Source organism: Giraffa tippelskirchi, chromosome 6, assembly GCF_054371585.1.
Source record: "Giraffa tippelskirchi isolate mGirTip1 chromosome 6, T2T-mGirTip1v1.2.pri, whole genome shotgun sequence".
NCBI lineage: Eukaryota > Metazoa > Chordata > Mammalia > Artiodactyla > Giraffidae > Giraffa > Giraffa tippelskirchi.
In genome coordinates this window covers 176,771,612-176,786,079 of record NC_137280.1, presented here as the reverse complement: position 1 = coordinate 176,786,079, position 14,468 = coordinate 176,771,612, and the positions used below count along the sequence as shown (strand labels likewise).

The window sequence follows — 14,468 nt, the reverse complement described above, 5'->3', positions numbered from 1 at the left end:
TAAACTAAACATAAAAATAACTGAAATATCTCTCTGTAACTGAAAACATCTTTTCTTAGTACTGAAAAATCTGCCATTCTTGACACATTTTTTCAGTAACTGGTTTAATCTTATAACTTTTTATTTAATTGTATATTCATGGAAATTACTTTATTTTGAAATTCTTTAGAATTTACTTACTAAATAAGTATTAGCAATCAATAGAACCTGTTTTCTAATAGCAATTTAGTACTTCTATTTGGGAAAATATTTTTAAAATAATAAGAATTCTGCAAAGTAGATTGTTTCAACAGAGATTCACTTTCTCAACATATATCAAAGCTAAAACACAGGGGAAATCTGTCAATTCATCAACTTTACATTCAAATCAAGAAAAGTAATGAATAATCATTTATTTCTTTACTTGTAATGCTGAGCCCTTAAATTCTAGTAGTGATCACTCAGAAGTGTATGAGCAACAGTTTTCCCTATCTGTATTTTACACTATTTTTGCCATTGTATTATGAATCCCAACTCAATTCAAACTTCACTAATTAAGCCATCGATAAAGAAGTTAATGCTTGTCTATTGGAACTCAATTATAAGTAAACAATAAATGTCCAAATAACCCATTTGATTATTAAATATGTGCCGTTATTATTAGATATAATATACCTTCATATTGCCTGCGTTGGAAGAAATTTCCAACCAGTTTGAAAGAAACTGACTTTTATCATATATAGCTACCTCCTCTGACCACCAACAGAGCTAGCTACAGAATGGATGTATTGAAACATGTGTCCTGCTCACATCATCTTCAGAATGAAATAATATGTCCCGTGTTGTCACATACTGTGATTCTATATACATCCTGAGATCCCTAAGAGCAGTACTGCATTTTTTCTGAACTATCATGTGTAACCAGAAACAAATGGAATAAGACTATTAGGTGTTTACATTTTTATTACCTCACAGTTTCTTTCCAAATCTCAGCTCACTAGTTTTGGTTTTACTACAATGTAATAAAAATTATTGAGGCTTTTAATCCTTTCAGAGGAAAATTTACAATATACTATTTTTAAAAAAGTCAAGGTAATCCTTAAACTTTTCACAGATTTTCACACTTCTTTTTCCATGAACATCACAGTATTTGTAACACATACATCACTGTGTTGTTCTAGGTTCACGTGCGAATGTACCTTGCTGTGTGCAAGAATATTAGAAAGGCTTTGAAGAAAACGAAGAATCACAGCGTTCACAATCCCTGTAAAGACTCCTGGTTATTCAGCTCAGTGGATTACATACCTTGCCCAGTAATTCTCCCAAAGTGACATCTTCGTGATTGAGAACCCACTTCTTATCCTATGGCAAAAAGAAAGAACGGTTTTTTAGCTTAAGTGAGAAACGCAGTTGCTGTAAGATGCATTTGAGGCCATGGCAAATAGACCTAAGGGATATTTCATTCATACCATTCAATCAACAGTGCATGAAGAAGTTGTAACCTCAAGAGGTTATAAAACAGATTTAAGAAGTGTTACTACACAACAGAACTTTAAGATCTACATTATAGCAAACTTTTATCAGAGTTCTCAGCCTTCAAAATGATAGTATCCCTGTAACTAGGACATAGCATACACTTTCCTCCCACCATAAAGCTTAGGCTATGCTGTTATTTGTCATTTCAGAATGTTGTGTCATCAGTACATGAGGAAATTTCATTTTGTAACATGAAATTTCTAATCCTCACTTCATCATACAGAATTATTTTTCTACCCAAACCACATTCCTAAGATCTAATTTTTCCGCAGCTGGTCATGAGTTATGGCTGCCTATTAGAGTGAATATAGTTCTATATCTTTCCCAAGTAATTTCCTATAGCATAATAAAGCAACAAACGTCAATTACAGTATCATCAAGGTACACAAGACCAATGACACAAACAGGTCATTATAAAAGAACACCCCATTACCTGATCTCAAGAACTAATTACTACTTAGGGAATATTTTACCATCTAAAAAGTCTCGGCTATGAGAGCGCACAATGCTGCAGTGGTAGAAAGACATATAAATTAAAAAAGGAAGAAACGAGACAGGAGACAGCCTGGGGAAAGGAGGGAGGGGAATGAGGTGAAGAAAGAAAAACCCTGGAGTGATATCTTTATTCTTTCTTTTAAAAAGTTTGCATTAAAGCATAGTATTTCCCCGTTCAGTTCAGTTGCTAAGTCGTGTCCGACTCTTTGCGACCCCGTGAATCTCAGCACGCCAGGCCTCCCTGTCCATCACCAACTCGTGAAGTCTACCCAAACTCATGTCCATCGAGTCAGTGATGCCATCCAGCCATCTCATCCTCTGTCGTCCCCTTCTCCTCCTGCCCCCAATCTTTCCCAACATCAGGGTCTTTTCCAATGAGTCAGCTCTTAGCATCAGGTGGCCAAAGTATTGGAGTTTCAGCTTCAACATCAGTCTTTCCAATGAACACCCAGGACTGATCTCCTTTAGGATGGACTGGTTGGATCTCCTTGCAGTCCAAGGGACTCTCGAGAGTCTTCTCCAACACCACAGTTCAAAAGCATCCATTCTTTGGCGCTCAGCTTTCTTCACCATCCAACTCTCACATCCATACATGACCACTGGAAAAACCATAGCCTTGACTACACGGCTTTACTTTGTTGACAAAGTAATGTCTCTGCTTTTTAATATGCTGTCTAGGTTGGTCATAACTTTCCTTCCAAGGAGTAAGTGTCTTTTAATTTCATGGCTGCAATCACCATCTGCAGTGATTTGGAGCCCAGGAAAATAAACTCAGCCACTGTTTCCACTGTTTCCCCATCTATTTCCCATGAAGTAATGGGGCCAGATACCATGATCTTAGTTTTCTGAACGCTGAGCTTTAAGCCAACTTTTTCACTCTCCTCTTTCACTTTCATCTAGAGGCTCTTTAGTTCTTCTTCACTTTCTGCCATAAGGGTGGTGTCATCTGCATATCTGAGGTTACTGATATTTCTCCCAGCAATCTTGATTCCAGCTTGTGCTTCCTCTAGCCCAGCGTTTCTCATGATGTACTCTGCATATAAGTTAAATAAGCAGGTTGACAATGTACAGCCTTGACGTACTACTTTTCCTATTTGGAACCAGTCTTTTGTTCCATGTCTAGTTCTAACTGCTGCTTCCTGACCTAACTATTGCTTCCTGACCTGCATACAGGTTTCTCAAGAGGCAGGTCAGGTGGTCTGGTATTCCCATCTCTTTCAGAATTTTCCACAGTTTATTGTGATCCACACAGTCAAAGGCTTTGGCATAGTCAATAAAGCAGAAATAGACGTTTTTCTGGAACTCTCTTGCTTTTTCAATAATCCAGCAGATGTTGGCAATTTGCTCTTTGGTTCCTCTGTCTTTTCTAAAACCATCTTGAACATCTGGAAGTTCACAGTTCATGTATTGCTGAAGCCTGGCTTGGAGAATTTTAAGCATTACTTTACTAGCATGTGAGATGAGTGCAATTGTGTAGTAGTTTGAACATTCTTTGCCATTGCTTTTCTTTGGGATTGGAATGAAAACTTACCTGTTCCAGTCCTGTGGCCACTACTGGGTTTTCCAAATTTGCTGACATATTGAGTGCAGCACTTTCACATAGACTAAAATATAACTGTGATCTAAAGGACCAATTTCAACAAGTAGTCAAACATCTTGAAGTAAAAACTCACCCCAACCATAGCTTTAAAATGTTCTGAACAACCATTTTGAAGTTATTTTACCTCTGAAACACTCTGTCCCCAGCCATCACCCTCTGATAGGTCAACAGAAGGAACAACAATGATTGTTTTGAAAGAACAGTTTACATGGATGATCTGCAAGGGTTCCTAACAGGCCTCTTCAAGATGTGCTACGCTGGCATTTGGATTATTCTGAACTAAAGACAATGGAGACCCTGCGGACTCAAGGGTAAATTTTACCTCCCTCTTAAGAATTGAAATATGGTGATGTGCCCACAGTAACAGTCATTACCAGAAATAACTTTTTATAACCCATCTGAATGACAGGGCAAGCATCCAATTACTAAACACCTGCTCTTCTTTTCTGAGAATCACCCTACTCCTCTCTGAAGCCTCGGTCTCCTGTACATTCCTTAGCTCAGGATGGCATATACATATTTTAGATTCCTAACTCTAAACTTCTCATGTCTATGGGGTTCCTATATGTACAAAATTAGATTTGATTTTTTTTTTCTCCTGTTAACGTGTCTTGTGTCAACTTATATCTTAGACTAGCCAGAGAATCTAGAAGGATAGAGCAAAGTTTTCTGCCTCCATGACAAGTCTTTCAACCCAAGTATAAAACCAGAACTATAAAGGTCCTGAAAGAAAACACAGGAGAACATCTTCATGACCAATTTCTTAGGAGACAAAAAGCACATTAAAAAAAACAAACAAACAATGGAATTCATCAAATTAAAGACATGTGCTTCCCCAAAATCTCGTTAAAAAAAAATGAAAAGTCCAACTACAATCTGGAAGAACATTTTTTGAAACACATATAAATGACAGATCATTTCTATGTAACACAGAGAATGCATATCTCAAAAAGACGACAAACAACCCAATTTTAAGAAATTAGGTAGAATACTTAACAAAAGAGGATGGACAAATAGACAATAAGCACATCAAAAGATGTTTAACATCATCAGTCAGTAACACAAAAACAAACCACAATAAGATGCCACTTCATATCATTAGAATCAAGCGCTTTCTATTTACAATAGCCAAGACATAGAAACAACCTACAGGTCCATGGGCCGATGAATGGATAAAGGTGATGTGGTGTGTATATATACATACACACACACTCAATGGATTATCACTCAGCCATAAAAAAGAATGAAATAAAGCCATTTGCTGCAACATAGATAAGCCTAGAAATTATCATATGAAGTGAAGTCAAACAGAGAAAGACAAATATCATATGATATCACTTGTATGTGGAACCTCAAAAAATGATGCAAATGAACTCATTTACAAAACAGAAACAGATTTACAGACATAGAAAATAAACTTATGGTTACCAAAGGGGCAAACAGGTAGGGAGGGATAAATTAAGTAGGAGTATGGAATCAGCAAATATAAATTATTACATATAAAATAGATAAATAAAAAGTCTTATTGTATACAGAACTAATTTGCTGTACACCAGAAACCAACACAACATCGTAAATCAACTATTCATCAATCAGAATAAAGAAATGCCTAGAAGAGCCTCTGTCTGGGAAAGGGTCCCTAACTCTATAACTTAAATAATGGCCATGGTGTTACTTGGGGTTAAAGGTGAGGGGTGCTACTGTCGTCTTTACGGGTGTAACAGGAGAAAAGGGATCTGGAATGCTTATTATTGCCAGAATGGCTGTTATCTAGAGGGTCACTCCTGGTTTGAAGGCACGAAAATAACCTTTCTACTGATGGGCAGAAAAGCACCTTAGTTGGGGACAGGACAAAGCTGGGAGAGGACTAAATGGATAAGCAAATCACCGGAGGAGGATTAAGACTGCTCTTAATCTGTTTTAGCTAAAAACAAAGATCAAAAGGAAGGTGCCTAGAGCCTCAGAATTTAGATTTGTGAGTCTGTCTGTAAAAGGGAGGGACAAAATACCCAACGGGAATCCAGTGACAATTTGATAGCTGCAATTTCGCAGAAATATGGACAGAGGGGCAAACTCCAATCTGTCAAACCGAAAAAGGCAGCAGCACTTGACACATACCCTGATGAGAGGAACGATCCAACCCCTCCCTTCCAAAATAAATGAAATACTCCTACTAGGGCTGCTGAATGGTTGAGAAAGGCAAGGAACTTGAGATACACCATGGCACTAAAGCGTCACCAAACACTATGCCTCTGACCCGGGCGATGATGAATATGGTAACAAAGGAGGTCCAGCACTTCTAGAACTTTATCGTTGGGGAAAAGAGAAAGCCAATACGCAGAAACTCCATCAGAAGATAATTCAAAGGTAAGGCAGGGAATAGAGACACTGAGTAACATGGAGTTTGGAGAAAGGAGAGCTGCTGAAGGAGACTGGGTCCTTGACTTGCCCATCATCTTTACTGACCTCTCTTCTCCCCTTCGCTCCACAGGAAAGCAAAGTCACACTCAGAAGGACTGCCAGAAAGAGCTGCAGCTCACTCCTCAGCAGCTGTCCCAGACTTGCTACGTTCTACAGAGATTACAGGGCTGCCCTGGTGGCTCCAAGGCAAAGAATCTGCCTGCAGTGCGGGGATGTGGGTTCAATCCCTGGGTTAGGATGATCCCTGGAGAAAGGCATGGCACCCACTCCAGTCTTTTTTCCAGAAAAAACCCCATGGACAGAGGAGCCTGGTGGGCTACAATCTATGGGATCGTAAAGAGCCAGACACGCCTGAGCACACACGGAGATTATACCCCATATTCTTATCTTTATCTTTGCTCTGCTTCCTGTAGAGGGGCAAGTGCATTTGTGCAACCTTCTTGAATGTGGAGAAGAATCAGAGCGACGGACGCAGACTGCCTCCAAGAAACACGAGTAGCAGTGTCATCCCTGGTTTCAGATTTACTAGGACTGAATGAAAAGGAAAGCTGTACCAAAATATAAGTCAACAGAAATAAAAGACATAAAACTATGCATCAAAATTGTAATGAATAGAGTTAACAGTTTTGTTTCATCTGCTTGCTAGTGATTTATCACCAGTACATCTACAAACCTACATTCAAAACTAATGATTAAATTTCCCTGGTGCAAAAGCTATAAAATACTTGATTTAGACTGTTCAAATGTTCTTGACATTAGGGTTTCCTGCGTTAATTCATAAGCACTGACACTTCATGACTCTGGTGAATGAAACTCATACTTCCTCCATTTGTCAGTTACCCCTGAAAATGAAAAAAAAAATTTTCATCAAATTATTTGGCCTAAATTGGACAACTCATTTTTAAAGGGGGGAATGGGAGAAAACTCTAAGACCATAACACATTTTTTAAACTGTGAATTTCTGGGGAGTCCCTGGTGATCTAGTGGTTACAACTTGGTGATTTCACTGTCGAGGTCCCGGCTTCGATCCCATCAGGAAATAAGATCCCACAAGCCTTGTGGCATGGCCAAAAAAAAAAAAAATGAACTTCTGGGTTTTGTCAACTGATCAGAATACCGGGGGCCGGGGGCGGCGGCCGACATGGGCTAGGTCGAGTCAGGGGCCGGGGGCAGCGGCCGAGAGGGGCTAGGCCGGGGCTGGGGGCCGGTGGCAGTGGCGAGAGGAATTACCCAAGGCCCAAGGTAAGAGAAACCCAAGTAAGACGGTAAGTGTTGTGAGAGGGCATCAGAGGGCAGACACACTGAAACTAAAATTACAGAAAACTAGCTAATCTGATCACACGGACCACAGCCTTGTCTATCTCAATGAAACTACGCCATGCCGTGTGGGGCCACCCAAGACGGATGGGTCATGGTGGAGAGGTCTGACAGAATGTGGTCCACTGGAGAAGGGCATGGCAAACCACTTCAGTATTCTTGCCTTGAGAACCCCATGAACAGTATGAAAAGGCAAAAAGATAGGACAATGAAAGATGAACTCCCCAGGTCAGTAGGTGCCCAATATGCTAATGGAGATCAGTGGAGAAATAACTCCAGAAAGAATGATGGGATGGAGCCAAAGCAAAAACGATACCCAACTGTGGATGTGACTGGTGATAGACGCAAAGTCCAATGCTGTAAAGAGCAATATTGCATAGGAACCTGGAATGTTAGGTCCATGAATCAAGGCAAATTGGAAGTGGTCAAACAGGAGATGGCAAGAGTGAACGTCGACATTCTAGGAATCAGAGAACTAAGATGGACTGGAATGGGTGAATTTAACTCAGATGACCATTATATCTACTACTGTGGGCAAGAATCCCTTAGAAGAAATGAAGTAGCCATCATGGTGAACAAAAGAGTCCAAAATGCAGTACTTGGATGTAATCCCAAAAACGATAGAATGATCTCTGTTCATTTCCAAGGCAAACCATTCAATATCACGGTAATCCAAGTCTATGCCCCAACCAGTATCGCCGAAGAAGCTGAAGTTGACTGGTTCTATGAAGACCTACAAGACCTTCTAGAATTAACACCCAAAAAAGATGTCCTTTTCATTACAGGGGACTGGAATGCAAAAGTAGGAAGTCAAGAAACACCTGGCGTAACAGGCAAGTTTGGCCTTGGAGTACAGAATGAAGCAGGGCAAAGGCTAATAGAGTTTTGCCACGAGAACGCACTGGTAATGGCAAACACCCTATTCCAACAACACAAGAGAAGACTCTACACGTGGACATCACCAGATGGTCAACACCAAAATCAGATTGATTACATTCTTTGCAGCCAAAGATGGAGAAGCTCTATACAGTCAGCAAAAACAAGACAAGGAACAGACTGTGGCTCGGATCATGAACTGCTTATTTCCAAATTCAGACTTAAATTGAAGAAAGTAGGGAAAACCACTAGTCCATTCAGGTATGACCTAGATCAAATCCCTTATGAGTATACAGTGGAAGTGACAAATAGATTTAAGGGACTAGACCTGAAAGACAGAGTGCCTGATGAACTATGGACAGAGGTTCATGACATTGTAGAGGAGACAGGGATCAAGACCATCCCCATGGAAAAGAAATGCAAAAAAGCAAAATGGCTGTCTGAGGAGGCCTTACAGATAGCTGGGAAGAGAAGAGAAGCGAAAAGCAAAGGAGAAAAGGAAACATATTCCCATCTCAATGCAGAGTTCCAAAGAATAGCAAGGAGAGATAAGAAAGCCTTCCTCAGCGATCAGTGCAAAGAAATAGAGGAAAACAACAGATTGGGAAAGACTAGAGATCTCTTCAAGAAAATTAGAGATACCAAAGGAACATTTCATGCAAAGATAGGCTCGATAAAGGACAGAAATGGTATGGACCTAACAGAAGCAAAAGATATTAAGAAGAGGTGTCAAGAATACACAGAAGAACTGTACAAAAAAGATCTTCATGACCCAGATAATCACGATGGTGTGATCACTCACCTAGAGCCAGACAATCTGGAATGTGAAGTCAAGTGGGCCTTAGGAAGCATCACTACGAACAAAGCTAGTGGAGGTGATGGAATTCCAGTTGAGCTATTTCAAATCCTCAAAGGTGATGCTGTGAAAGTGCTGCACTCGATATGCCAACAAATTTGGAAAACTCAGCAGTGGCCACAGGACTGGAAAAGATCAGTTTTCGTTCCAATCCCAAAGAAAGGCAATGCCAAAGAATGCTCAAACTACCACACAATTGCACTCATCTCACATGCTAGTAAAGTAATGCTCAAAATTCTCCAAGCCAGGCTTCAGCAATACGTGAACCGTGAACTTCCAGATGTTCAAGCTGGTTTTAGAAAAGGCAGAGGAACCAGAGATCAAATTGCCAATATCTGCTGGATCATCGAAAAAGCAAGAGAGTTCCAGAAAAACATCTATTTCTGCTTTATTGACTATGCCAAAGCCTTTGACTGTGTGGATCACAATAAACTGTGGAAAATTCTGAAAGAGATGGGAATACCAGACCAGCTGACCTGTCTCTTGAGAAACCTGTATGCAGGTCAGGAAGCAATAGTTAGAACTGGACATGGAACAACAGACTGGTTCCAAATAGGAAAAGGAGTACATCAAAGCTGAATATTGTCACCCTGCTTATTTAACTTATATGCAGAGTACATCATGAGAAATGCTGGGCTGGAAGAAACACAAGCTGGAATCAAGATTGCCGGGAGAAATATCAATAACCTCAGATATGCAGATGACACCACCCTTATGCCAGAAAGTGAAGAAGAATTAAAGAGCCTCTTGATGAAGGTGAAAGAGGAGAGTGAAAAAGTTGGCTTAAAGCTCAGCGTTCAGAACACGAAGATCATGGCATCTGGTCCCATCACTTCATGGGAAATAGATGGGGAAACAGCGTCAGACTTTATTTTTTTGAGCTCCAGAATCACTGCTGATGGTGACTGCAGCCATGAAATTAAAAGACGCTTACTCCTTGGAAGGAAGGTTATGGCCAACCTAGATAGCATATTTAAAAGCAGAGACATTACTTTGCCAGCAAAAGTCCGTCTAGTCAAGGCTGTGGTTTTTCCAGTGGTCATGTATGGATGTGAGAGTTGGACGGTGAAGAAAGCTGAGCGCCGAAGAATTGATGCTTTTGAACTGTGGTGTTGGAGAAGACTCTTGAGAGTCCCTTGGACTGCAAGGAGATCCAATCAATCCATCCTAAAAGAGATCAATCCTGGGTGTTCATTGGAAGGTCTGATGTTGAAGCTGAAACTCCAATACTTTGGCCACCTCATGCGAAGGGTTGACTCATTGGAAAAGACCCTAATGCTGGGTAGGATTGGGGGCGGGAGGAGAAGGGGATGACAGAGGATGAGATGGTTGGGTGGCATCACCGACTTGATGGACATCGTGTTGGGTGGACTCCGGGAGTTGGTGATGGACAGGGAGGCCTGGCGTGCTGCAATTCATGGGGTCGCAAAGAGTCGGACACGACTGAGCAACTGAACTGAACTGAACTGAAGAGCAGTTTTAAAGTCAGCCCACACTACAGGCAAGGGGGCTTCCCAGGTGGCACCAGTGGTAAAGAACCCACCTACCAATGCAAGACACAGAGGATCCCTGGGTCAGGAAGATCCCCTGCAGGGGAAAATGGCAACTGGCTCCAGTGTTCCTGCCTGGAAACTCCCATGGACAGAGGAGCCTGGCGGGCTGCAGTCCACGGGGTCACAGAGTCGTAGGCGACTGAGCGACTGAGCATGCAGTCCCATGTAGTACAAGCAAAGGCAAGTGAGTATGACCACTCGTCTGAAAACCAAACCTGTATAAAGAGAAGCTGGGGACACATTTTTAACATGCTCCCAGACACACGTGCTTGCTAAATCTCACAAGAACCCCCATTAGATTGAATGTAGCATCTCCACTTCACACTGAAAACCGAAGCCTTGAGAAGATAAAATTCTGACTGTGATCACACAGGTACTAAGTTTCAGAGCTAAGAACTTCAGTCATCTTTTGGCCTACTGTTCCAACATATTCTGTTCTGACTTCACTGGTGTCTTCAGTGTTGTAAAGAAAATTACATTAAAATAAAACTCAGTAGTGTAATAAGTTTCTGAGTCTAAATGATACATATAAGTATATCATATCAGGTAATTAAAAAGAAGAGTCAAATTAAGAATATACTATTTATAACATGAATAAGTACCATTAATTTTTAAAATCTTAAATATTTATCTATAGTGTATGATAAATGAATGCTATGTTATCAAAGAGCCAATTCATGCCACACTGTGGAACTACCCTAGAGGTAAAAATTTTCAGAAGGTCTCACTGAGAGCTTTAACTGTTATATTTAATATAATCAATTCCAAAAAGTTTTTTCATTTGAATTATAGAACAGGAAGGTCAATGAAGCACTTCTGACAACTGAATCATTGAGGCAACTCAGCTAAGAGATATGAGAATTCTGCCTAAAGCACACTTTGCATAAAATTTACACACCTCCTCTATGGCAATAAGATTTATTCCAGCTTGCTCATCTAGTTGAATTATAAGTTGTTGTCCAAGTGCCAATTTAGAAGTCTACATTGAGAGTGTGGCTCATCATTTATTTTCATGGGTAGCCTTAAGCACAGTTTTAAAAGATGGTTGTCATAGCAACATTACTCAGTCAAAGTTTTAGGATGTGTGAAGATTATTTGTATTCTGTTCCCGAAAATCTTGTGGTCCCCATAATTGTGTTAGCAAATAATGCCAAGTTCCAATTTACAACTATTTCTTAATGATTAAAAAAAAATAAACCATGGGTAAACTTCATGAACGCAGCTTATCATAATAAAGAGCTTTAGGACTACTAATAATAAGCATGAATTGCATAATTATTACTCTAATGATATATCAGTGCTTTAGTGGCACATTAAAGAAAATCAGCAAATTACTGCATTACAAGTAGATACAAGACTAGAATGTAAGAAACAAAAGTGTAGAATAATTTTTTCTATCGGTTGCTTATCTTTTAATTATTAGAGTTATTTTCATTTTTGTAGTATCAAATATTTGTATCGAAATTCCTCTCTCACACAGGAGAGCAAAAATATTCCTAAACTATACAGGTAAATGAGTCTAGCACTGGATTTTTTATTGAAATATAGTTGATTTACAATACTGTGTTAGTTTCAGGTATACAGCACAGTGCAGATTATACAGAAAAGCACTGGGTATAATTCCTTGTGCCATAAGTAAACCAGGCTGCCTACCTGTTTCACGTATAGTAGTTTGTATCTGTTAATCCACCCCCTAACATGGTCCCCACATTTTGGTCAGGTGAATTCACTGTCCGTCTGGGAGTCAGCTTCTGTGTTGTGTTTACGTTCATTTGCGTATTTTTTCTCGGTTTCACACATAAGTGATACTGTGTGATATTTGTCTTTCTCTGAGTTGTTTCACTAAGCATAATATTCTGTGTTCACCAACTCTGCAGCAAAAGATAATATTTCTGTCTTTCTGTGACTAACATTCTACTCTGTATATAAACCACTTCTTATGCCAATCATCTGCTGATGGGCACCTGAATGGTCTGCATGTCCTGGCTACTGTAAACAGTGCTGTTATGAACATAGGGGTGTGTGTGTTGTTTTGAGTTAGAGTTTTTGTTTTTTCAGGACATATGCTCAGGAGTGGAACTTCTGGATCATACGGTAACTCTAAGTTTTTAAAGGTCCTTCATACTGTTTTCCATAATGGCAGCACCAACTTACATTCCAACCAACAATGTACAAGGGTTCCCTGTTTTCCACATCCTCTCCAACATTTATTTTTGTAGACTTTTTTTTTAATTTATCTATTTTTTTACTTTACAATATTGTATTGGTTTTGCCATACACTGACATGAATCCGCCATGGGTGGACATGTGCTCCCCTCCAGAACCCCCCTCCCCCCTCCCTCCCCACCCCATCCCTCCGGTCCTCCCGGTGCACCAGCCCCGACACCTGTAGACTTTCTGACACCAGCCCCGACACCTGTAGACTTTCTGACAACAGCCCCGACACCTGTAGACTTTCTGACACCAGCCCGGACACCTGTAGACTTTCTGACACCAGCCGTCCTAACTGGGGTGAGGTGCTGCCTCCCTGCTGGTTTGATCTGCATTTTGCTGAGAACTGGAGAAGTCAAGGGTCTCTTCACGTGTCTGTGTCTTCATTGGAAAAAAAAGTCTATTTAGCTTTTCTGCCCATTTTTTGATTGGCCTGCTTGTATTTTTGATAGTGAGTGTATGAGTGGTCTATATTTTAGATATTAATCCTCTGTGGGTGGAATCATTTACAAATAATGTCTCCCATTCCATAGGTTGCCTTTTGGATTTGTTAATGATTTCCTTTGTTGAGCAAAAGCTTTTAAGTTTCATTAGGTTCCACTTATTTGGTTTTGCTTTTATTTCTTTTGCCTTGAGAGAATGAGCTAAATATTCCTACAATTTGTGTCAAAGAGTATTTGGCCTATGTTCTCTTCTAGAAGTTCTGTGGTGCCATGTCTTACCTTTAGGTCTTTATTTTTGTACATGATGTGAGGGAATGGTCTAATTTCATTGTTTTACATGTAACTGTACAGCTTTCCCAGCACTACTTGTTGGGATTTTAATATTTCACGAATCCCCAGTTTTCATACTCGTGAACAGAAGGCAATGAAGAGAAAAAGTCCTGCAGTGAATTTCAAGGCTCATGTGAATAAGGTTCCCACAAGACAGGCACTGCATTGCAGCGCTGTATCATCCATGTGTCCCGACCCTCCCGGAGACTCACCGTCCTAAAGGAGGCCTCTCCTGCATGTCCCGACCCTCCAGGAGACTCACCGTCCTAAAGGAGGCCTCTCCTGCATGTCCCGACCCTCCAGGAGACTCACCGTCCTAAAGGAGGCCTCTCCTGCATGTCCCGACCCTCCTGGAGACTCACCGTCCTAAAGGAGGCCTCTCCTGCATGTCCCGACCCTCCAGGAGACTCACCGTCCTAAAGGAGGCCTCTCCTGCATGTCCTGACCCTCCCGGAGACTCACCATCCTAAAGGAGGCCTCTCCTCCAGGACTTCCTGCCCTCCTATCTGCGCCAAATCCCACCTTTAACAGGGCACTGAGCTGTTACTCTGTCTTTAAATCTCTCCCATGTATGTGTTTGTTCGCAAAGTCTACTACTCACTGAATGTAAAAACAAATTTGTTTACATTTCAAAAGGTAACCCCAGTTATACCTACTTTATTAAAGACAAAAAAGAAATGGGCAATTCTAACTTAACAGGCAAGCTTAACAACTAGATGACTGAGGTAAGCTAGACAAATATTCAATATAGTTAACAGACCATTAACATTGGGGGTTTTATCTCAATATTTACTTATTATATTAATATAATTCTTAGTGTCTTTTTACTGACATCCCCTTGAACCTTTCTG

The 14,468-nt window shown here is 40.5% G+C and overlaps 1 protein-coding gene across 18 annotated transcripts in view; it reads right to left on the bottom strand.

The window, feature by feature from the left end:
* Positions 1-14,468, bottom strand: part of FER (FER tyrosine kinase) — a 484,930-nt gene that overhangs the window by 142,018 nt on the left and 328,444 nt on the right. For all 18 annotated transcript variants that reach the window (XR_014058074.1, XR_014058060.1, XR_014058059.1 and 15 more), the window contains one exon: positions 1,285-1,341. Coding sequence is in view for 9 of the 18 variants with exons in the window: in XM_081505338.1 (XP_081361464.1) it covers positions 1,285-1,341 (57 nt within the window). In the remaining 9 variants the exon portion in view is untranslated. The remainder of the gene's footprint in view (positions 1-1,284; positions 1,342-14,468) is intronic.